At 52.1% G+C, this 22927-nt stretch overlaps 4 protein-coding genes across 7 annotated transcripts; 2 read left to right on the forward strand and 2 right to left on the reverse strand.

Annotated features, from left to right (window-relative positions):
* Window positions 1–2084: 2084 nt before the first annotated feature.
* On the reverse strand, window positions 2085–8283 carry DHRS1 (dehydrogenase/reductase 1). Of its 3 annotated transcripts, none has more exons than XM_042989469.1 (9): window positions 7980–8283; window positions 7380–7553; window positions 5826–5963; window positions 5579–5658; window positions 4131–4263; window positions 3670–3816; window positions 3059–3128; window positions 2665–2745; window positions 2085–2480 (listed from the first exon to the last, which is right to left on the reverse strand). In XM_042989469.1, the coding sequence occupies exons 2-9, from the start codon at window positions 7527–7529 to the stop codon at window positions 2344–2346; spliced, it is 936 nt and encodes a 311-aa protein (XP_042845403.1). In that variant the 5' UTR covers window positions 7530–7553; window positions 7980–8283; the 3' UTR covers window positions 2085–2343. The 3 variants fall into 3 exon arrangements, with proteins under 3 accessions (XP_042845403.1, XP_007098112.1, XP_042845402.1); XM_007098050.3 differs by having other exon boundaries at window positions 5820–5963; window positions 7980–8258; XM_042989468.1 differs by lacking the exon at window positions 7980–8283 and adding an exon at window positions 7776–7915 and having other exon boundaries at window positions 5820–5963.
* On the forward strand, window positions 8283–13497 carry NOP9 (NOP9 nucleolar protein). Of its 2 annotated transcripts, XM_007098052.3 has the most exons (10): window positions 8285–8615; window positions 8829–9287; window positions 10039–10149; window positions 10393–10534; window positions 10651–10843; window positions 11537–11677; window positions 12066–12191; window positions 12347–12583; window positions 12796–12901; window positions 13233–13495. In XM_007098052.3, exons 1-10 carry the CDS (start codon window positions 8381–8383, stop codon window positions 13388–13390), a joined length of 1908 nt encoding a protein of 635 aa, XP_007098114.2. In that variant the 5' UTR covers window positions 8285–8380; the 3' UTR covers window positions 13391–13495. The 2 variants fall into 2 exon arrangements, with proteins under 2 accessions (XP_042845398.1, XP_007098114.2); XM_042989464.1 differs by lacking the exon at window positions 12347–12583 and having other exon boundaries at window positions 8283–8615; window positions 13233–13497.
* A 15-nt stretch (window positions 13498–13512) lies between these two features.
* CIDEB (cell death inducing DFFA like effector b) lies at window positions 13513–16988 on the reverse strand. Its single transcript, XM_007098054.3, has 5 exons — window positions 16116–16988; window positions 15674–15818; window positions 14681–14830; window positions 14238–14428; window positions 13513–14070 (listed from the first exon to the last, which is right to left on the reverse strand). Exons 1-5 carry the CDS (start codon window positions 16154–16156, stop codon window positions 13932–13934), a joined length of 666 nt encoding a protein of 221 aa, XP_007098116.1. The 5' UTR covers window positions 16157–16988; the 3' UTR covers window positions 13513–13931.
* Window positions 16989–18669: 1681 nt separating this feature from the next.
* On the forward strand, window positions 18670–22212 carry LTB4R2 (leukotriene B4 receptor 2). The gene is made up of 2 exons (XM_042989466.1): window positions 18670–18900; window positions 19250–22212. Exon 2 carries the CDS (start codon window positions 19257–19259, stop codon window positions 20331–20333), a length of 1077 nt encoding a protein of 358 aa, XP_042845400.1. The 5' UTR covers window positions 18670–18900; window positions 19250–19256; the 3' UTR covers window positions 20334–22212.
* Window positions 22213–22927: the final 715 nt, after the last annotated feature.

Here is a 22927-nt window from a genome sequence, read left to right on the forward strand (position 1 = left end):
ACTCTTGCTTATGTTTCCAAGCTTGTTGGAGAGAAGCAGGGTGGTGTTCTGGAGAGAACACTGTACCCTCTGTTTTCTGGGGATACCAGGACTGAGGTCTAACTCCACACAGTGTGGACCCTTGGGGGTCACTTCCTCCCATCAGTGGAAGGTCTAGATGACTTCTAAGGTCTTCCAGGGCTGAAGTGGAAGTCCTTTGTGGGCCAGGACCTGGTTTGTCTTATGCTCTGTGCCCCCAGAGCCAAGAATGGTGACTGGTGCAGAGCACGCTCTTAAATATTTGTTGTGAGAAGGAACTGACAACTTCGATGGCTACCTAGTGCCTGGCGTTTTACACATGTTATTTCATTTCATTCCCAGAGTGATGGAGTTAAAATTTGTATATACATTTGCATGACTCTGAAGCCCATACTCTTCCCATAATACTTTGCGGCCTTTAGGAGACGATGCCATTGCACAAGGATTTGTTCTAATGATGGCTGTGAAAGGCTGCAGGAGATCTGGAGGCCCTTATTCTTATCATATCATATAGGCAATGCCTCTGCCCTTCACAGACCTTAGGAGATAATAGGAACTTAGGGTGGTAAGTGGAAGAGGGTGAGAGGGTGGTGAGGCTATCTGATCACTGTCATCTAAATGGGGTGCTTGCGGGGCATCTGGATGGCTGTCAGTTGAGCAACCGACTTCGGCACGGGTTGTGATCTCGCAGTTGGGGGGGTTCAAGCCCCACATCAGGCTCACTGCTGTCAGCGTGGAGCCTGCTTTGGAGCCTCTGCCTGCCCCCACCCCCTGCATCTCCCCCACTCACACTTTCTCTCAAAAATAAATAAACATTGGGGGCACCTGGGTGGCTCAGTCGGTTAAGCATCCGACTTCAGCTCAGGTCACGATCTCGCGGTCCGTGAGTTCGAGCCCCGCATTGGGCTCTGGGTTGATGGCTCAGAGCCTGGAGCCTGCTTCCGATTCTGTGTCTCCCTCTCTCTCTGCCCCTCCCCCATTCATGTTCTGTCTCTCTCTGTCTCAAAAATAAATAAACGTTTAAAAAAATTTTTAATAAAAATAAATAAATAAATAAACATTGAAAAAAATAATAGATGGGTGTTTGGTTAGTTCCAGTCACGTGCTAAGCCAGCTCTCTCTAAAAAAAACAAAACAAAACAAAAAGCCCTAATTAGTAGCTTTTGTTGGTTTCTACGGCATATACACTCTCACTGTGGCTAAATTCAAGCAACAAATATGAAGTCACCACTGACTGCAGAGCTGGAAGAGAAGCACATAGTCAGCTCTTTTGCAAGCCAGTGAGCTGCCCTTCGCACACAACTGGAACAGTAAGCAGCGCTGTCCCCAGAAAGCTACAGGAAGGTCATGGCTTCTGCACACACTATGGGCAGCTTTGGGAAATGTCAGCTCTCACTTTGCCTTTTTCAAAGATTAGAAAGACTAGACTGACAGCAGCTGTCCCATTACGTGGATGGCCCTCTAGGCTGCTGCCAGGAAGGCTCCCTCAGAACGGTCCTGGGCTCCCCTTTGGAACACACCCCCTGTTGCCTTGCCTCAGGCTGGGACAGCCCCTGGAGCAGGCAAGGCTATTCCTTGCAGTCAATTCCTCAGGGAGCACTTCAGGTGGAACCATCCTGCAAGGAAGGATGGGTGTGTTGGTGCCATCAGCCTCTGCCTCTCACTTGGATTCGGCCAGTACTTTCCTCCCAAATTCCAGGAAATCATAAATACCAAGGAATCTGCCCTTGCTGTGCCAAGAGCAGGCCCAGCTGGAAGGCAGCAGCCATCCCTAAAGAGATGGTGGAATGAGGGGGTGGAAAAGTACTGAGAGATAGGGGTGTGCCAGCTTCTGGTTGGGGAGGGACCCTGCTCCCCAGCTGAGGTGTGGAAACGGGCCTCGCAGCTGAAGAGCAGGTGCCCTTGAGCTGGGCAGCTCTAGACGGAAGAGTAGGAACAGATGTGGAGGAAAGGGGCCTTGTCCTAGCAAGCTCCTTGAGGACCTAAACAGCTTGCATGTATGTCTTGGAGTCTTTCTCTCAAGTACTTAACACTGGCTAAGCACAGACAGAACCAGCAGTCAAAAATTTGTTGAAAGAGAAATGAGACGTTTATTAGCCTGCAGGATGTTTTTCAATACTAAGGCAAAAAGTAAAATGTAGGGGCAAGTAAAATTAAGGCATAAAGAAGTACCTAAGGGCCCCGAGGGCTCACCCAGGACATACAGTGGAGGTCTTCTCTTCATATCAAGGGTATGAGGTAGGCAGGAGAGGCTGACTTGTTTCACGGAGTCAGGCCCTACCACATAGCCCAAGGGAGAACAGTTGTGAAGTCAGGCCAGGAGGGTTAGAATTTGCTAGTGTAGAGGGTCATAATCCACTTGGGCATACGGAGGAAGCCAGGCAAGTAGGAGGCCAGCCAGCCCATGGTGGAGACATGAGAGAGAACTGAGCTCAAAGACAAATAGTCTTGGACGGGGCGGCCTGTGGAGCACAGGAAGAAGAGAAGGGTTACACTGTCATTTCCCACTCCTCAGACACCTCCGCCTAGGCTAAAGAGCCTGAGTGGGATGTGAGGGAGGAATGGGGAGAAAGTGTGGGAGAAGGTGAAGTGAGCAGGGAACGGAGGAAGGGAGGTCCAGGCTGGCTGCTGGGCCAGAGCTCTTACCATCCACATCCCGAAGCCCATAGCGTCGAGCAAGGTCACAAGATGGCAGCACCTTCCCACTCAGGCTCAGGATATTGGGGTCTGTGGGCACAAATACAGCTGAGAAGGCATGGCAGTGATGCAGTGTGACAAGGTTTGGGCCCAGTGGGACAGGGCACCACTGAAACAGGCTTCGGTGCCCAGAATTCTTTCTTTCTATTCCTAGGCCTCTGACTCCTGGCTATACTTCCTGCGGCTCCCAAACCTCAAACTGGGCCCACATAGGGTCCAGAAGCCGGAGAAAAGAAGGGCATATTCCTCAACCACCTCCTGAGCCAGGACCCAGAACTGGCTACCACCACCCTGCAGATTCTCCATGCCCTTTCTTGTTACCACCTGCTCCCAATCGCTTTACCTGTTGCCAAAGCCACCACACATTTGCCACTCATTTCTGTGGTCTCTGCAGAGCTGAAATCAGATCTGAACTGAAACACAGGGGCAGAGAAGTGAAGGGTTAATTTCCAAGAAAACTGCCCGAATTTCTTTCCCACTTTTAGCTTCTATTCCAAGAGAGACAGGCCCTCATCACTGCACCTGCAGGACCCAGAATCTTAGAAGATGCTTGAGCCACTCCTCCCTACCTCCAGGTACATCCTGTACCCTGGCACCAGGACGCCCTGCCTTTCCTAAGTGGAAGGATCTTGGGATGTCAACTATGTCTGGACCTTCTAGGTTAGTTCAGGGCAGGGGTCAACAGCATGGGCTTCGGGGAAGGAAGCTTTTCCATTTATGGCATACATGACCTTGAGCAAGTTTCTAACCTTTCCAGGTTTCAGAGTTGCCATCTGCAAAATGGAGATAATATCTCCTTTGCTGGATGAAAGGACATAATGTATGTATGCTGCTCGGCCCTGCTCCTGCCACAGTAGGCACCTGGGTATTTCCTCTTTGTTACTGTCTTGTCATTGAGGATGGAGAAGCTGATTCCTTTGCGTTCCCTGCCTCCCTCGCCCTCCCCCTGCCAACCTGCTTCAACAGGGGATCATCAGCATTGTTGTTTTTCATCACAACCTCCTTCAGTAGTTCTGTCTGCACCAACCCTGGCCACAGAGACACATAGCTGACCCCGTGGCGCCGCAGCTCCTGGGCACAGTCAGCAGCCAGCCTGTCGCACTGTAGAAGGACAGAAGGCAGGGGAGAGCCAGGGCGCCCGGCCACATCACCTTCCTCCCCTGCCTTCCTTGCTTCTGCTGAGGATGCCCCAGCCCTTCTCAGGAGCCCTGTCTCAGCTGTCCACCTTCCCCAGTGTGCTGCCTACCCTGGCCACCCAAGGGGAGCCCAGGCAAAGGGACTGTTTATGAAGGTGCAGAGGGAGAGGTGGGGGCCAGTGGGCCTTACTACTCTGATCATTGGGGATCGGATCTCCTGAGCTATGGGTACCATCACTGTCTGATGCCTCCCTAACCCCTGTGCTCCTGGGTCCTCACCGCAGCTTTGCCAACACCATAGGGGACATTGAAGAGATACAGCAGCCCCCCAATGGAGGAGATGACCACGATGAGTCCCCGGCCAGCTGGTACCATGAGCCGTGCTCCATACACTGAGCACAAGTAGTGACCTCTAGAAGGTGGGGCAAGGAAGGAGAAGGAATACATGACGTTCACTGCTGGCCTGGCTGCTGTAGCCCTGGCAGCTTCCTCTGCCCTCTAAGGCTAGAGGCCACTTCCTGAGAGCAACAGTGGTAAAAGGAACCACCAATGGATGCGTGTAAAGGAAAAACTCAGTTTTCCATTCTCCTATGTAGGGAAAACCCAGCACACATATACTCGGTAACCAGAAAAACATTTCATTTGCATGGGAAACAGGATCCTCCGAGGGAAAACAGGTAGAGAGAATTATAGTTTCAAAAGGAAAGCCCAATCTAAGGTAATGCAAAGGAAAGGCACAGTAAATGTGTATGTGAGTGGGGGGGGGAGGTGAGGATATGTTGGCGGGCTTCCCAGAGGCTCACAAAATGGCCTTTATCTTGGAAAATTCATCATGGCTCAGGGACCAAGGCCTGGGCCTCTGCCCAGGCTCAAAACTCTGACCTGCAAGAGATGAGGGAGTGGAAGGCCTCTCTTTGGAAGGCTAAGCATGTGGGCCATAACTGCCAATTATCAGCATTTTAGGTTTTCTTTTCTTGCCTCTTGGCTGACCATCCCTCTCTGTCCTCATAATCTTTCTTCTGCCTTGGAAATCACAACTGGATTCTAATCCTGCTTCCTTGGTATTTCCACAAGAAGCTGTGGGTGTTCTTAAAATGCTTTAGGCACAGATTTTCAGATAATCTCTTAGTTACTCCCACAGGTGGCTGATCACACCCCCATCGAATGCAGTTTCTGAGAGGGCACTACCGTTCCAACAATAAAAAAGAGACACAAGTGGTGCGTCATGCTAGGTGAACTCTTCGTGCTGTGTTTCATCTCACTCCCATGCACATGTATGTGTAACTCTGATGTTGGAGTGCCCTTGCCTATGGATCTGGAGTGAGGATGTGGAGGCTAACATGGCTGGCACTCACCCTCATTGACCTTCTCTTGATCTAAGACAAAAGAATTTCTTTTTTTTGTTAATATCAACTACAGGTGGTGTGCATTATTCAAAGAGGGAGGCTTCCTTCCGATCACGCACTTGGATGTGCAGAGTGAGGCCGGAGAGAGGCCAAGAGCAAGTTCAGTTGTGTCAGTTCTGACAGAAACAAGGTAAAAGTCAATGTTCCCAGGTACGGATCCAACTGGATGGAAATTTTCCAGAGGTGTGAAACAAATGGGACAAAAAGAAGAAGAAAGAGATGGGGAGGTCAGAGAACAAGGGCGGGCATATGAGGAATCGTCCAGGCCCTCAGCTGACTGAATGAGGAGAACCCAGACCCTGGGACAAAGGGAACACTTACCTGAGTCCAACATTGTTGATATCATCCCAGATGGAGGCAGGGCTTTCCCAGAATGCCTTCTTAGTGTTCTTTATAATTGCCTGGAAGGCAAAGGGAGTGTTGTAAATTGGATGATCTAAAGGCAGACAGGTATGAGGGGCTGGATAATGAAAGGGACAATGAGTGGGGATAAGGACTCAGGACTCAGGGGTCAGAGGGGGAGGTTAGGGATGTGGAGCTGGAACCAAAGTGTAAAGGGTACCAGGACCCCAGCGTAGGCGTTGTTGACCAGCACATCCAGACGCCCCTGCTGTTCCCGATCCACTTGCTCAAACAGGCTTTGCACTTCACTCTCCTGGCTTGAATCGCATACCACAGGCACACACTGGCCCCCTCGAGACTGTGCCTGGAGAGACAGAGGGGATATGAGCTTATAGTTACATGAGTGTGAGACATAAGGCAACCCTCTTCAACTCCCAGCTTGGGAGGAGCTGAGAAGGGGAGGGGGCACTAAGAAGGCAAAAGTAGGAATCAAAGCCAGCAGCTGAGGGAATATGGTGAGCAATACCGCCCTCTGGTGTCTGTTTGAGGAGTTTCAGGAATGCTAGGTCCTTTCTCTATAGAGGGAAACAGATTGGGATCTCAAGCTTAAAAACTACATTTACGGAGGCCTACCAGGTGCAAGTCGTTGTACACTCTTACTGGAAGGCAAGGGACAAATAGGGAAGGGGGGATGCTCCTGGGAAAGGAATATCTCTCTTCTTCCTCATCCTTGGTCATTTCCATCATTCACACCCTAAGCTCCCACTCTTCACCACTCACGTGTAACCTCTCCTCTGTCCTGGCCCTCTTACCCTCACATCACCAATGCTCCTGCCTAGTTACTGAAAAATCAAAAACTCTCAGGCATGAACTATTTCTACTTTCCGTTCTACTTCACCCTTCACAAATGAGTCCCCATCCTCTAACTTCAAAGGAAGAAGAAATACCTTATTCAGGACCAATCCTCCTATTCTCCAGATCCATGTTCTAGTTCCACCCTCTTACCTTCTTGCCTCCTAACTGCTCCCCCGTGCTCCCAGAGCATTCTGTGTCTGCCTCTGATTTCTTGCTGGGTCCTATCTTTCCAAAGCAGAAGTGACATCTTATTTATCTTGGTAACCCCAGTGCTTCACCCAGTGCCTAGCAAACCAAATATATATATATATATATATATATATATATATATATATATATATTTTTTTTTTTTTTTTTTAACGTTTATTTATTTTTGAGACAGAGAGAGACAGAGCATGAATGGGGGAGGGGCAGAGAGAGAGAGGGAGACACAGAATCGGAAGCAGGCTCCAGGCTCCGAGCCATCAGACCAGAGCCCGACGCGGGACTCGAACTCACGGACCATGAGATCGTGACCTGAGTTGAAGTCGGACGCTTAACCGACTGAGCCACCCAGGCGCCCCACCAAATATATTTTTTAAAACTGAAATCCAGTAAAGAAAAAAAAAAAAAGTCAAGTGAAAGTGTACAGCTCAATAAAGTCTTTCCTAAAATAAAGGAAAGCACAGGTCCACAACCCTTCAGCTGCAATTCCAAAATCCCTGAAGGTTTCAAACAGAAGGTTTTTTTCATAAAACTCACTTATTGGCAAAATTTGACCTGATCTGACGTCATTTATGGGCTTCATTTATTCCAGTCTGAATAAATATTCACATTTCGTGGAGGAATATAATGGTTTCAGATAAGGGATTAGTGGAAGGAGTGGTTAATGGGAAGGGCTACCTCAGGTGGTGTGTGTCCCACTTGTTCCAGAGGAAGCACCCACCTCCTCAGCAGTGGCCCGCAGCGTGTCCATATGGCGGCCAGTGATGTAAACTGTGGCACCTGCCTGGCAGAGTTGCAAGGCGATGCCGCGGCCAATACCTCTGGAAGCACCGGTCACCACGCACACTTGGCCCTTCATGGGAGCTGCCATGACTCACATGCAAAGGGGGAAAATCTATGGAAGCAAAGACTTGCTCTGAGGGAAGCCTGCATCTCGTGTATGTGGAAGGGGGACCCGGATAGCGGGAGGGAGGGGGAGCCAAGGTTAGGATCCTGTGAGAAGAGAGAAGTTTCAGAGCGGGAAAACGGTGCAAACCCCAGGGCAAGGCTGTTCGTCCTTTTTGGCAGGCCAAGAAGTAAATAAGGGGGCTCGGTGGGACTGTCCAGGGCTACCCACTTGTAAGGACTCTCTGAAAGGGGTTGACCGGGTGGGGGGCGCTCAGCGTGGCAGCCCCTCAACGGCGGGTCCACGCAGCGTCCTGGGCTATCCAGAGCTCTGGCCTCTGGCGTGGCCCTGGCGGGCTGAGCCCGGAGGGGCGGCTTCCGGGTCGGGGGTAAGAGCGGGGCCCGGGCACGCAGGAGGGGAGCTCGCGCCCTTTACCTGCGCTCCTGCAGTCCCGGCGCCGTCTAGCAGGCAAAGTCCTTGGACTCTAGGACTTCGATTCTGGCTGCGGGGGCGGGACCAGGTGACTGCAACTGGATCAGAGTGTGAGGCTGGGGTGCCAGCCCGCGTTCCCGTCCGGGATCAGCGGAGGGCTTGGAGGAGAGGGTCAGAGAGCACGGGAGGCGGTGCTGGGGCCAGGACTGGCGACTGGAGGCGGGGCGACCTGGGAACACACACAGTCACCCGGCTAGGGGCTGTCGCCAATACCGTGACGTATATGCTGCGCGCCGAGCACGCCGGCCTTCCTAAACTCGGTCCGGACCCGGCACGCTCCTACGTGCGTGACGTTCCTCTGCGACTGGAGACGCTATCGCGGACGGACACGGTCTTCAGCACTCATGGGACTGGGTCCGCGCTCCCTCCACAAGGCTGGGCGCCGGTTTCCAGCTGGTGACAAACGGGGGCGCGGGGCCAAAGGATCGGGGCGCCCCCCACCAGGCCGCCAGCGGCCTCCGGACAGAAGCTCGGAGCCAGCCCAAGACGCGCACCCTCACCTGAGCCCCGAAGCTCTGGGGTATTTCCGCCAGGCACTGTCAGCCCTGAAAGAGGCTCCTGAGACCGGAGAAGAACGAGGTGGGGAGACTTCAGGGTGAGACTAAAAGTGGGATTCGCTGGGCATAAGTTCTGGGATAGGCAGGAGAATTTTCATGGGTCCCCAGGGCATAGGGACTTAGTCTATGTCTCCCATATCCTCTTCATTGCTCCCCTCTCCCTCCTTTAGTTAACTAATGGAACATAACCATCCTCCTCTTAGTCTCTGAAATATTTCTTTTCTTGTCTGTTCAGAACTGATGGTGCACAATGTTTTGAAGGAAGTGGAAGCTGAGGCCCTAGCCTTGGCCACAAACAGGACTGGCAGTGAGATTATGCAGGAACTGCTGGGATTTAGTCCCCTGAAACCGCTGTGTCGAGTATGGGCTACTTTGCGCTCCAACTTCCGCTTTGTGGCCTGTCATCGATGCGGGGTGCATGTATTGCAAAGTGCTTTGCTGCAGCTGCCTCGATTGCTGGGGAGCCCTGCAGAGAAAGAGGAGGAGGACGTGGAAGAGGAGGAGGATGGCAAGGATGGTCCCTTGGAGACTCTGGAGGAGCTGGTTTTGGGACTAGCCTCCGAGGTGTGTGATGATTTTCTTTTCTACTGTGGAGACACACATGGCAGCTTCGTGGTCAGAACTCTGCTACAGGTGTTGGGAGGGACTCTTCTGGAGTCTGAGAGAACCAGGCACCGTGGCTCTCAGTCACCTGGTAAGTATTACAAGAGGGAAGTGGATGTAGAGGAGAGGAGAGTTTAGGAAGTCCAGTAGAAGAGAGTAAGCAGAAGAGTAATTCTTGCTGACCTTAAAGAATTAGCAGAGAAATTAGGACAAGACTTAACAGGCCAAAGATTAGTGCACACAGAGGCCCAGATGTGAGGATGCATAGGTGTGTTTGGGGGACAGCTAGTAGAATAGGCCAGGGGTAAGAGGTGATTCATGAGGAATGGGTGTCAAATTTTTTTAAACCACAACTCACAGATTTTTTTTTGTTTTAAACATCACTGAACATGCGTCTGTGTATGTATACATATATTGGACTCAAGCAGAACTTTGAGAAGATAATATATATACAACGCATTCTGATATTTTCTTTTCTGTTTTATTCTATTCTATTCTATTGAAAAATTGCTGGTTAAGATCCACTAAAGTGATTTTATGATGCATTTGTAGGCAGCGAGCTACAGTTTGAAAAACTGTGGGAAATAAGGTTAGAGAGTTTAGATGAGGCCTTGAAGTCCTGAGAGTTTGGCCTATCTTCTACGGACCACTGGGGAGCTGTTGAAATTTCTTAGAAAAATTAAAACAGAAACATAGTCTCTGTTTAGTCATCCAGATGAGAAGAGGTATTCATATGTGTTCTGCATCTCCAAGCTGAATCCTTGCTCATCTATGGGACTATTCTCCCTCCTGGATGGTAGTTTGTGATCCCAGCACTGCACGTGTTCTTGGTCTTCTTTCAGAAGCCCAAAGGGCCCCAACTCGGGAAGGTAAGCCATCTGATTTTGAGGTCCCTGAAACCTTCTTGAATCGCCTTCAGGACCTGAGCTCCTGCTTTCTGAAGGACATTGCTGGTAAGGAGGGAAAAAGGAGGAGGGTCTAGGACCTGCTTTTCTAGAGGTGAACTGTCATCATCTGAGGCCCTTACTTCGATCAGTCTTATTCCTTTTCAAATCTGATCGGGTTTGATATTGCAAAGACTCTGTATAGAGCTTTTACATCCAAAGTCCCTGATATCTTTTGCTTGAGGTTTGAGGTTGTACAGGTTGTCTGGATTTTGGAAGAGCTGCTTTTATTTTTTCTGCCCTTTCCCTCAGTATTTATCACTGACAAGATCTCCAGCTTCTGCCTTCAAGTGGCCTTACAAATCTTACACCGCAAACTGCCCCAGTTTTGTGCTCAGCTCTGCAATGCTGTGATTGGCTATCTGAGTAGCCGCAATTCCTCAGCAGATGGCAGGTATGGTCTAGGCCTCAGGGTCCACCAAAGTTGATGAGGCTGTGTGAAGTGAATGAAGTGATATGGGTATTTTAGATGCAGTAAAGGCTGCTTGATCACCTTCTCCTTGTCCCTAGCCCCCTACTGCTATTTCTGCGGGATCAGACGAGCTCTAGACTCCTGGAGCAAGTGCTGCTGGTGTTGGAGCCCCCGAGGCTCCAGAGCCTCTTTGAGGATCACTTCCAAGGGCAGCTGCAGACCCTGGCTGCACACCCCATTGCCAACTTCCCTTTGCAGCGTTTACTGGATGCTGTTACTACCGCTGAGCTGGTGAGTTGAGAGTGGGGCCAGATCTGTTTCTGTGCTCTGTTATTTCTGCTAGTTTTTGTTCATTGTGCCTTATTTTATTGTGTGCCTGCCTCTGCATCTCTGAGTGTGTGCTGGCCATTCCCCTTGAAGTTATTCCTGGGGGTTACTCAGAGCTTATGACGAAAGTGCCTTCTCAGAAAGGATTTGTTTTGGCTTCTCGGGTTCCAATACCAGCAGGCGACTGGCTTAATCCAAATATGCAGCTTGAGGTTCCATGACCCGTGTTTGTGGTCAACTATCTGTAGCAATACAGAGTTAGGAGTTGGGGTAGAAGGGTAGATTTTTTTTTTTTTTTTTAAGATTTTATTTTTAAGTAATCTCTACACCAAATGTGGGGCTTGAACTCACAACCCAAGATCACGAGCTGTGTGCTCTGCTGACGGAGATAGCTAGGCGCCCCTAGAAGGGCAGATTTGATTCCAGTATCCCCTTATCTTGAGAGTGTGGCCATTTAAAGTATTGCTGCTTCCCTCATGTGAGGCAGCACCTCTAAGACTGCCCCCTTGTCCTAGACTTTATCTGGCCAAACCCAAATTCTGATATTGGCCGTGCTTATCTAGCACTTCTAGTTGTTTTCAGCAGGAAGATTTCTCTGAATAACTCAGTCCACTGTTACAGAATGCCAAAGATTCCTCATTCTGTGTCTCCCCTCAGCTGTCCCCCGTGTTTGAGGAGCTGAGCCCTGCCCTGGAAGCTGTGCTGGCTCAAGGTCACCCGGGGGTGGTCATTGCCCTGGTGGGGGCCTGCCGCAGAGTTGGGGCCCACCAAGCCCGGGTCCTGCAGCTGTTGTTGGAGGTGAGTAGGTGTTGCCCCCAACCTGTTTATGCCCTCAGTTCAAATTCCACCTGTTAGGACCTCTCTCATCTTCAGTGGTTGTATCTCTGGACTCAAGAGGTCTAATGTCCAGGGAGTTCACAGATCCAGGGAGAAATAAGGCCAAACCCACCTCATAGCCCTGGAATGAAAATTGTCTCCCAGAACTAAGAGAGCAGTTTATTTAAGGAATAAATGTTTATTCAACCCCTTTTATGTGTATAGGGGCTGGAGATACAGCAAGGCAGATGAGATCCTGCCCTTATGCAGCTTACATTCTCACATCTCCTGAATGCTTTCCTCTGTCTAGAGAGTCGGGGTTAGGGATGAGGTAGCTCTCCGATTCATCATGTTTTGTCTTCTCCTCTAGGCATTCCACTGTGCGGAGCCCCCTTCCCGGCAAGTGGCTTGTGTGCCTCTCTTTGCCACTTTGACGGCTTATGAGGTATACTATAGACTGGCAGAGGAGGAAGGGGCAGTGCCCGCAGAGCACCAGGTGAGGTAGGAGAGGGGCCAAGTCATTGACTAATTGGGGCCAGGGTTTAAAAAGTCCTTCACCCTTGTGGTGAGGGTGTGGGGATCTCTGGCTTCATCCAGGTGGGGGTGGCACTTTGGTGGCTGCCTCCTAAATCCCTGTTTCTGTCCTACCAGGTGGAAATGGGCACGGCCAGGGCTCTGGGGGAAGTGACAGTCCTTGGGTCTCTTCTGCTTCAGCATCTGCTGCACTTCTCTAGCCCTGGTATCGTACTTCGAAGTCTGGGTGCCTTGACAGGACCACAACTTCTGACTCTCGCCCAGAACCCTGCTGGCTCCCACGTGCTTGATGCTGTCCTGACCAGCCCCTCCGTGACACGCAAGCAGCGTCGTCGTGTGCTTAAGACCCTAAAGGTTCTGGTTTCTGCTTTGATTCCCCCACCAACATCCATTTAAGAGAACATGAGCTTGCCCTGAGACTGTCCTTCAGAATCAGAGAGGATATATCGTTCCCAGACTCTTTTGACTCAGCCCATAAACTTCTGAAACTTCACTTCCCTGTTCCCCTCCCCAATGCACTTTTGTGGAATGCCCCAGAGGGACCTACCTTGCTTGTTTCACTGCAGGGACAATACGTGGCTCTGGCCTGTAGTCGTCATGGCAGCCGAGTGCTAGATGCCATCTGGAGTGGAGCAACCTTGGGGGCCCGGAAGGAAATTGCTGCCGAGCTAGGTGAGTACCTGCACCTCTCTCTAACCTTTCCAAACTTCCTCACTCCAGATGGCTGAGTGGCTGGGGAGAGGACTTAAATACAGCAGAGACTTCAGTTCAAAAGGGTGGTGTTGACCATGGGTTCTTAGCAGTCTGCCCTCCTTTCCTCTGCTGATTATGCAGCCCTGTGCTCCCGCCCTCTCCTGGCTTCCGTTCTTTGGAGACTGAGGTATTATCCCTGAGGCCAACCCAGGGCCCAGGGAAAATGGAGGGACCTTCACCCAGGGAGTGTCGCTTTGAGCACGGGGGGTGACTGCATGATGATACTGAACATGAGTGATTCCCTTTGCAGGGGAGCGGAACCAGGAGCTGATAAGAGACCCTTTTGGCCACCATGTGGCTCGAAATGTGGCCCTGACTACTTTCCTGAAGCGCCGAGAGGCTTGGGAACAGCAGCAGGGGGCAGTGGCCAAGCGGAGGAGGGCTTTGAACTCAATACTTGAAGACTGAGGCCTTTGGATCTGGGACTGGGTGATGGGGAGGGTAGCGGGAGTATCTGTCCTGTCCCCTTCTTAGTTTAAGTTGGAATCAAAAGTCTTATTAATAAACATTTTTATATTTTTATTGGAAATGCTTTTGTTATTTTGGGGAAAAGGGTATAAAGAAATAGAGATCTCAAGGTAAAATCAGAAAGGGCTGAATTCAGTGCACTAGGAAGCTTAGGGACAGGAGGAGTTGCAAGGAATCTAGATGTAGCAATGATCAGGGTGGGGTCAAGATACTTGGGGACAGGCTTGTGGCCTTTCCGGGTAAGTGGGATGCTGGAAAGATGGCTAGGAAGGGACAGCATTCTTCAGGAAAGGGTATAGGCTAGGGGTGTAAGGCGTTATGCTGATGGGGCCTGTCACAATGGGGTCAGAAGGCATTGGGGAAATCAGGTGAGTTACCTAATCTGCACTGTCTTCAGATCTCCAAAGCTGATGCTGTCACAATCCTCACAGTGTGTCTCTTGGAATGAATCTAGGGGCAGAAAGCAGCTTGGAGCCCCTTCTCAGTAGGGATGAAGGCGACCCTGCCGCTGCCAATGCCATTGTTCGGCCCCTTCTATTAAATGGCGAAGGCTGGAGGAAATTCCCAGCAACATATGGCCCAGCCCTTGCAGCAGTGCAGAGGTCCAACGGAGGAGCTCCCTGAAGGGCAGAGACAAGATGAAGTCGGATGGGTGGGGGAACGTGGGAGGAGGCTATAGAGGGGGTTTTCCACAAGGGAGAGATTATGGATAGGGGAGTATAGAAGAAGGAATTAAGGGCGCTGCAACTGCAAGGGGATGAGGAAATACGATATATTGGTCTCTGACCTGAGTACTTTCTTTGGGCCGAGTCCTTGAAAGTCACAACTCATGGAGTAGAGCCCATAGAATGTGGCTTTGATATTGAGGCTGCCAAAGAGGTCTCGAGGATTTTGCTTGTATACATCAAAGGTGATACGGGCGATGTCCTTGCTGTGCTTGGGCTTCTCCCGGCCCAGGCCGTATGACAGCACCCCACTCTGTAGGGTACACTCATCAGTGCCACGCACCTTCACACCCTGACACCCACGGTGTGCACTGGGCACACAGTTCCCCACCAGCACTGGGTCAGACCCACCCTTGCCTGGACTCTTTGTCCCCTGAATGGTGTCCTTGGCAACCCCTTACCTCTCCCAGTGTCTCTGCCCCCAAGATCACGGTTGGGCTAGAGAAGCTTGGGAGAGATATAAAGGATTGGTGGCCTACAGCAAGCCCCACTATGGGCCTCTCACCCTGTTGGGGGTCCAGCTCTGCCCATACTCCAGCACCATCAGGCACGTGTCATCCTCCAAAAGCTGGAAGAAGTCCTCACTCTCCACGGCCGTCCCATCCTCCTCCAGCACCAGTGTTAGCATTCCACTCAGCAGCAGGGCCTCCAGTGCCTGCCCAGCCACAGGAAGCAGGAGGGAAGGGGCAGGGCTTATCCATGTCCCTCCCTCTCCAGCTGCCCCACATCCACTGGTTGGCTCTGGATGCTGGTTGACACCCCAACTCTACTTCCTGGGAAACTGCCCTTCTTCAAATGGCTCCAGCTCTTGGTGCTTAGTTGCTGGGGGACCCTCGCTAAGGGCTGACTTTTTTTTAACCTAGTTGCTCCTCTGTCATTGTCCTCTTTCCCTGTTACCCTCTGAGCCAATCCTAGTGGTTTGGAATTGAAAAACTAGTCAGGTTCTCTTGAGGTCCATCCTTCTGTCTTCTCTCCAGTGTCTTACCTCACTGTCCCCCACTCTCAGAGAACTGTTTTCAGTAACAATGACCCTTAGCCTTTTTGAGTCTTCACTAGTGCCAGGTATCTATGTAGACTTTACATACATGTCCTCTTTGACTCCTTTCCACAACCCTAGGAGAAAGGTGTAACATTATTCCCTTTTTGTAGATCAAGAAACTAAAGTTTTGATAGGTTGAACAACTTCCTACAGTGTGACACTAGCAAGTGGTAGGATCTGGACTTGAACTTGACTTGTCATATGAATCACCATTCCATACTGACTTCTGAATGCCATTCCCCCAACCCTCCCTAGCTATTCCTCCTCCTACCCCCTGGAAAAGAAATAACCTAAATACAGCATTGGTCATTGGGCTGAACCACGCCGCCCCCCCTCCCCCTTTAGCCCCCAGAGGGAGGAGCAGCCATGTAACTAACCTCAGCCTTTCTGCTCACTCACTGTAAGTTCTCAGTCTTCTCTAGCCCCTGCAGTAGGAACTTAGGGATTTGGCTCACTTACCTTGTCTAGCAGTTCCTGGCGGGTGGCAGCTGTCAAACCTTTCCGGGTGGTTCGCTTGTGATCACAGACACGGAAAGGTCGCTGGGGTGGTGGAGCTGAAGTCCAGACTTTCCTGCCAAACTCAGAGCTCATACTGGATACTGACCTGGTAGTTGGGAAGAAAGGTCAAGAAGTGAGGAGTTTGGTGAATGCAGTAGGGATGATGGGGTGGGGTGCCTGGGGAGTTAAGGAGGGATCTAGACTTGCAGATCAGAGTAGCCTAGGGAGAGACCATGGAGTGGAGGTGGTGAGTAGTGGTTCCATAGCTGGACAAGCCCGTTGTGGAAAGTGGGGGCAGGAAAGAGAAGCAGTGAGTATCAGAGTCTCCTGGGAGCTGAATGGAATTTTGTTGCCATGCCCTATCCTCAGAGTTGGAGGGTAGAAAGGAGGGTTAAAAAATCACCTGAGCAGGCCGCTGGGGTTCAGGGCTGAGAGGTACTCCATGGTGGAGGGAAGGAGCAGGGGAGTTGCCTCTCCCACTGAGTTCTGGGCTGTGTGGTTCTCTGCTGTGCTGGGGCTGAAATGGTGGTGTTTTCAGCTACACAGCTGGGATCTCAGCTCCAGTGAGGTGGGAGATGAGTCAACCCGGACTCTGGTCCCCCCTGCCTGGCCAGTAAGAAGGGCAAAGTCCAAGGGGAGGGAGAGAAGGAGGGGCCTAGATGGGATAGTGGAGGAGAGATTGAGGCCCAGAGTTGCCCGCAAAAGTCATGAGGCTTTTGGGCGTGCGTGCGTGCGTGTGTGTGTGTGTGTGTGTGTCTGTCTGTCTGATGGCAGTGTGTGCTGAGGATAAATGGGAACTATGTAAGGATAGAATGTGGTCTCTGGTGTTTTTCTTTCTATGGAGAGAATTTCTAGGAATAGTTCCTGGCTCCCAACCCTAGAGAAGCTGCGTTATACGTGATTTGCACTGTACTTGCTGCCACCTACTGTGAAAGCCATAAACTCCAGCATTAGGAAAGGGGAAGCCAGGCTGCAGGTGGGATCATGGGCAGAGCTTGGAGGAAATGAAGGGTGAGACAGTGTGCCAGGGTGGTGTGTGAGGAGAGGATGGATCCTGCTCCCTGGATGCAGGATCACCAGGATCCTGTCTGGGACCCTGGCCTTCCTGCTTTCCTGCTTCTTCCTCCGTCTAGGGGAGGGGTCGGCTCAACATTTCTCTGGCTTCAATCTCCAGAACTGCTCACTTCAGCTACACTGCATTAGTCACTTTCTCTCTCACCTTTCTCTTTTGGCCACTGAATGGGCGTGAAGGAGATGTGAAGGGGAAGGGGGTTGCCTTTTGATGGCATCAAGACTAGCTTTGGGTGCCCTGAGTTCCATCTCTGATTTCAGCTATAGTTGTGGATAGTTGTATGGAAGCTCAGACTCTCACTAAGACTGAACCCCTCACATGAGTGTAAATCTCTGCTTTCCTGCCTAGGTGTTTAAGGCTGCGGCAGCCCACTCAGCCTCCTGACACGTATAGGCTGCAAGTGTGTATAATGCCTCTAGCACAGCCCTCAAACAGTGAAGAAGGCAAGCTGGGCATCAGTGCCCCAGTCTTCTGTCTTTCTGGAAGGCATTCTGTGTAATTCTGAGAGCTTCCTAATCCTTACTGAAGAGACTCAATAACACACTTATTTGGCTCTCTTTTTCCCTCTCCTCCCCTGCTCCCTCACTTCTACTTCCTGAGCTGACTTCCCAGATGCAGAATTACCTGTACCCATGCTAATTCAGGCTGTGCTTTGGAAGTAACCCAAACTGAGACAATACTGGTGTCCTGGCTCCCAAGGAGTGCCCAGTTCTAGCTGGTAACTGGAGGGGTCTTTTGCCTTAGCTCAACTTTATCAGTGTACTAGGTCCCCCTCAAATTTCTGCATTTCCAGGCTTTGCCTGATCTCTTCACCCAGAGAAGGCTCCTTTTCAGTATGTCTCTACCAATGCATCCTTTCCTATCTTCTTATCTCGTAGCTCCGTAGGATGGTCTCTTTGTGGTTATGTGTTATGATTCCTCAAAGAGCTGATAAGTCCCTTGTACCTCCAATGCATCCCCCAGAACTCAGCACTGTGACTGAAAGCTGTCATTGGTAGCCCTTTGAGAGCCCTGGGAGTAGAAAGAATGGAGCAGGGCATAAGGTAAGAGATGAGAGTGGTGTGGATGCATTAGGCAAGCTAAAGGCAGAGCACAAACTAACAACTCCCCTGCCCCCAGGTGGGATATGTGTGATATTCCTCAGGCACTCCTAGCTGTGCAAGAACAAAGATAAGAACAGAAAACAATGGTTAAACTGATAGAGATCACAGGACCTGAGTCTCCATCAGTTTACAAATATCTTAGTAAATTACAAGAAAAGGGCAATCTCATCAATAGCCCAGTCTCCAGGAGCTCCCTACTGTCTTAATGATAATACTTTGCTAGAGGGCAAAACAGCCCTAGCTTGGCAATAGCTAGGCCCCCAACAATCTGTAACTCCTCTTTAGCATATGGAAATCCCTTCAAGAAACTTCCTCTTGACTTTACCTCCTTCAGCTCCACAGTATATAAAGGATCACCCCCTCACACTTATAAACTGCTCTTCCTGCCCACGGGTTCTGTTCCTGTGCTTTAATAAAGTCACCTTTTTGTACCAAGGACATCTTCAAGAATTCTTTCTTGGCCGTCGGCTCTGGACATCACCCCTATAACCCCAAAACCTCATCAAGAGGAGTAGGTAGCAGGCTGAAGAAAAAGAGGGCTCAGCAGGATCAGAAGTCAGGAAATAGGTCAAGATAGAGCAGTTGGGGGAATGAGTAGTTTGGGTCACCTTCTCTGCTGAGTGTAGGCCAGGGAAGCCTGAGCACGTGGTGACAACTGTCCCAACAACTGGGGCCAGAACTGCCCGAGGGATGAGGACAGATGCAGGACCCAGGATTTTGTAGTGTCCCTACTCACCTACACGATCAGGGAACCTTATCTGTATACCTGCAGATAGTCCTGTTTCCTAGGGAAGCAGCCTCTCACATGCCTGGACCTGTTAGTGATGGGAAAGGGTAGAGTGCGGGAGGAGCCCCAGGAAAGGCCTGAGAAGAACTCCACCTCGTCCCTCCCTATTCCTAGTCTCACACTGCAAATCTAACTGGCAGAGGACAGGAGTAGCCACCTCACTCACTGCTGCTGTGCCTTTCAGCTTCTTCAGCCCCCTCGTGGGTCTGATCCTACTAGCTCCCAGGTGGGTAAGTAGATCTGCGCATGCACCTTTACTTCCCACCACTCATTTTGCCCTAAGGTATAAGGAATGGGGGCTGGACAGAGAAGAAGCCCAGCTAAAGGGGTAGAGGTGGAGGTACTGGCAGCCTGGGAGTCAGGACTGGGGAGGTCGGCTGACTGACAGCAGGGGATTTGGGTTCCAAGAAGTAGTGATTGAGTAGGGGCCAGGGTAGGTCAGGAAGTCAGTCAAGGCTCTTAGAAGAGAGGAAAGTGGGAGGAAACGCAGTCCCTTCTCACCTGGCATGAGGGGTACCCCGGGCTTTTGCCCCACCCCCTAAATGCCCTCCATGGCCTTTTCCATCTCCCGGTAGGCACAGAATGCTGGCCTGTTACCGACCCCCGGGGAACGAGACGCTGCTGAGCTGGAAGGCCTCTCGGGTCACAGGCACGGCCTTCCTGCTGCTGGCGGCGCTGCTGGGACTGCCGGGCAATGGCTTCGTAGTGTGGAGCTTGGCGGGCTGGCGGCCCGCAAAGGGGCGACCGCTGGCGGCCACGCTGGTGCTGCACCTGGCGCTGGCCGACGGCGCGGTGCTGCTGCTCACGCCTCTCTTCGCGACCTTCCTGGCGGGGCAGGCGTGGCCGCTGGGCCAGGCGGGCTGCAAGGCGGTGTACTACGTGTGCGCGCTCAGCATGTACGCCAGCGTCCTGCTCACCAGCCTGCTCAGCCTGCAGCGCTGCCTCGCCGTCACCCGCCCTTTCCTGGCGCCCCGGCTGCGCAGTCCGGCCCTGGCCCGCCGCTTGCTGCTGGCCGTCTGGCTGGCCGCTCTGCTGCTCGCCGCCCCGGCCGCCGTCTACCGCCACCTGTGGGGAGACCGCGTGTGCCAGCTGTGCCACCCGTCGCCGGCCCACGCCGCGGCCCACCTGAGCCTGGAGACGCTGACCGCCTTCGTGCTTCCTTTCGGGCTGGTGCTCGGCTGCTACGGCTTGACGCTGGCGCGGCTGCGGGGCGCCCGCTGGGGCGCCGGGCGGCGCAGGACGCGGGTGGGCCGGCTGGTGAGCGCCATCGTGCTCGCCTTCGGCTTGCTCTGGGCGCCCTACCACGTGGTCAACATTCTGCAGGTGGTCGCCGCGCTGGCTCCGCCGGAAGGGGCCTTGGCCAGGCTGGGCGGGGCGGGCCAGGCAGCGAGAGCTGGAACTACAGCTTTGGCCTTCTTCAGCTCCAGCGTCAACCCGGTGCTCTACGTCTTCACCGCAGGGGATCTGCTTCCCCGGGCAGGTCCCCGCTTCCTTACAAGACTCTTTGAGGGCTCTGGAGAGGCCCGAAGCGGGGGCCGCTCTAGGGAGGGGACCATGGAGCTCCGAACTACCCCTCGGCTCAAAGTGGTGGGGCAGGGCCGGGGCGATGGAGACCCTGGGGGCGGGGTGGAGAAGGACAGTCAGGGATGGGACCCTTGACACCAAACCCTACCAACCCGGCCTGCTCTTCCCTATCCCCTTCCGTTGTCCCTCCCCCAGAACTCAGGGAACAACTGGAGCGTTTGGGGAGCCTTCTCTGGCCACAGTTTGGATCTTTCTGGGCAGGCCCAGGTTCCTCCAAACTGAGGGATTGCAAGTGGTGGTGGTCCTTGTTAGTGAATATTGTGTGCCTGCAGGTCGTCATGGGCCCACGTGCCAGAACTGCTTACTTGTTGCCAATAGCTACTGTGAAATACACTGAGGAGGGGGGCATTACATCATGGGTTAAGCATGCCCACACTGGTAGTTCATTATGCCTGAGTTGTACTGAAGCCACCTGGTTCTCTGCTGGGTCAGTCCAAGGCTGGGTGCTGCCAGCCTTCAGTGGCATCTTGACTTGTCCTCCCGAGTCTGGGTGGCCTGGTTCCCTCCAGCCAAGCCATAGACCGCTCAGGAAATAAAGGGAGAAAGAGGAAGGAAAGGTATGGGGGCTTGAATGAGAAAATGGGGATGGGAGCCACTTTCTGGGGTCTGAAAGAGTTGAGTGGAGAAAAAGCCAGCTCTGGAAGGGGAAAGACAATGTGTGGGGTTAGAAAGGAAAGTTTTCCTGTCTTGTGGTTGGTGCAGTGTGGGGAGGGAGGCTGGGAGCCCTGTCTTCCTCTCTGAATCCAACTCTTCCCCCCAAAGATCACCTGACTCAAAAAGGAGCCCAGGAGCAGGCACAGGCTCACCCAGGGGACATTTGGGGCTTGGGGCGAGGGGTACAGGGACTGTATGAATGACTGGAGGACAGGAAGTTCTCAGGGAGGTGACATCTCTCCTTGGTCTCCTTTTTCTCTCTGCCAAGTCTTGACTCCTCCCAAGACTGTTAGCTGTTGCTCACTGCCCCCCATACCCCTTGGCCCCCATCTTTTGGAATCTCTCTATCGCTAGGTCCCCAAACTGTTCTGAATCCTGATGCTTTTGAGTTTGAGGATGTAGGATGGAGTTCAGAGGACGTCCACATGCACACACATGTGGTCGCAAGGGTGACTAACATCCCCGTTTGCCCAAGACTTTCCCAGTTTCAGCACCAACAGTTTCTTGTCCCAATCCTCAGTCCCTGGCAAACCTAGATGGCTGGTGACCTGAGTGCTCACCCGGACCACCATCCCAGGTTCTGCTTTAGTGACTGTTCACATCACTCAGACAGAGGCCAAGAAAGAGTAAAGGAAATTCAGTCTGCAGGGTCACGCCAGGGGCACCCAAACTGGGGCAGGGTGGAGCTCTGGATCTGGGGGGCAGGAAGTATGCTTAGAGTATCTAGCCTGGGGTGGAGGAAGAAAGGCTGTTGAGAGACATGGAAGTGGGGAGCAGTTTGGGAGAGGAGGTGAAGACAACCCAGTTTCTGTCAGGAGGGGCCTCTGGTTGACCCCTGAGCTCTGGGCCAGAACTTGCATCCTCCAACACTGACAGCGGGAACTTCTTCCTGTTCTCATGTGTCAGGGCAGAAGCTCCCTAACTTCCTCCCTTCCATAGTCCCTGTCTTACAACCTCTGTGGTCAGAAAGCCCTTCCTCAACTCTGCCTTCCTGCTGTGGTTTCAGCCCATTTCTTTGCATCACATCCTCTGTCTCACAGCTACTGGGTCAGCTCTGCACTGGCCCTTCTCAAAGCAGAGAAGGTAAAGGACCTCAGTGACCACCAAAGATGGACCAAAGTGCATCTTTCCTGGGAAGTGACAGAGTTGGAAGGGAAGCAGAAAGGCTCATGGTCAGATTGAAGGAAAGACTTTTCAGTTCTCAGTCCCTGCAGAAGAGGTCAAAGGGAGAGACTGCACTCCTTCCAGGAAGGGAGAAGAGTGACCATTCTTTTTTTTTTTATTAACAATATTTTTTTAACGTTTATTCATTTTTGAGAGATAGAGAGAGACAGAGCATGAGCGGGGAAGGGGCAGAGAGAGAGGGAGACACGGAATCCGAAGCAGGCTCCAGGCTCTGAGCCGTCAGCACAGAGCCCGACGCGGGGCTCGAACCCACAAACTGGGAGATCATGACCTGAGCCGAAGTCGGACGCCCAACCGACCAAGCCACCCAGGCGCCCCGAAGAGTGACCATTCTTGGGGCTGTTCCTCCCTGTACATTCCTGGTTTCCCCTCCTGGCAGGGCAAGCATAACGCATCACTGCCCCTACTTCCTCTCCCTATGCTCAGCCTCCACTTTCTCTGTGTGTCTGAGGTGGGACTGGACAGCCAACTATGAGAAGGTAGGAAAGAGGTGGTGCTGACCTCCTTGCCCAGCGCCCAGATCTTCAATCCAAATTCATGTGGCAGGGTAGTCACACGGCCAAGCACAAGGGAAGTGGTTGGGGAAGGGGAAGAAATTGGCATTCTGTGTAATACAAAGGAGGTCCTTTGGACTTTGGCTTCTGCCAAGAAGAAGAATTGAACCAATCTTTTTACATGAGGGAAGGGATAGGGGGTTCTGGAAGAGCCCCATCCCCCAACTCTGCTTGTGTCTTGAACCCAAGCCAAGGACAGAGTGCTGTCCTCTTCAAGTCCTGATGTTACCTAAACCCAAAGCCATAACCTAGCCACATCTTCCTGGAGGACAGGAA

Source organism: Panthera tigris, chromosome B3, assembly GCF_018350195.1.
Source record: "Panthera tigris isolate Pti1 chromosome B3, P.tigris_Pti1_mat1.1, whole genome shotgun sequence".
NCBI lineage: Eukaryota > Metazoa > Chordata > Mammalia > Carnivora > Felidae > Panthera > Panthera tigris.

Bases quoted from the DNA above. Each gene is read 5' to 3' on its own strand.
- DHRS1 (XM_007098050.3), bottom strand. From the start codon at position 7,529: ATGGCAGCTCCCATGAAGGGCCAAGTGTGCGTGGTGACCGGTGCTTCC. The intron at 5,964-7,379 runs GTGGGTGCTTCC...CTGTCTCTCCAG, and splicing joins TGCGGGCCACTGCTGAGGAG to GCACAGTCTCGAGGGGGCCA. The intron at 3,817-4,130 runs GTGAGGACCCAG...GTCCTTCTACAG, and splicing joins ATGGTGTTGGCAAAGCTGCG to TGCGACAGGCTGGCTGCTGA.
- NOP9 (XM_007098052.3), top strand. From the start codon at position 8,381: ATGGGACTGGGTCCGCGCTCCCTCCACAAGGCTGGGCGCCGGTTTCCA. The intron at 10,844-11,536 runs GTGAGTTGAGAG...GTCTCCCCTCAG, and splicing joins CTGTTACTACCGCTGAGCTG to CTGTCCCCCGTGTTTGAGGA. The intron at 12,902-13,232 runs GTGAGTACCTGC...TTCCCTTTGCAG, and splicing joins GGAAATTGCTGCCGAGCTAG to GGGAGCGGAACCAGGAGCTG.
- CIDEB (XM_007098054.3), bottom strand. From the start codon at position 16,156: ATGGAGTACCTCTCAGCCCTGAACCCCAGCGGCCTGCTCAG. The intron at 15,819-16,115 runs GTGATTTTTTAA...CCCAACTACCAG, and splicing joins AACCCCAGCGGCCTGCTCAG to GTCAGTATCCAGTATGAGCT. The intron at 14,071-14,237 runs GTCAGAGACCAA...TCTGCCCTTCAG, and splicing joins GGCCCAAAGAAAGTACTCAG to GGAGCTCCTCCGTTGGACCT.
- LTB4R2 (XM_042989466.1), top strand. From the start codon at position 19,257: ATGCTGGCCTGTTACCGACCCCCGGGGAACGAGACGCTGCTGAGCTGG.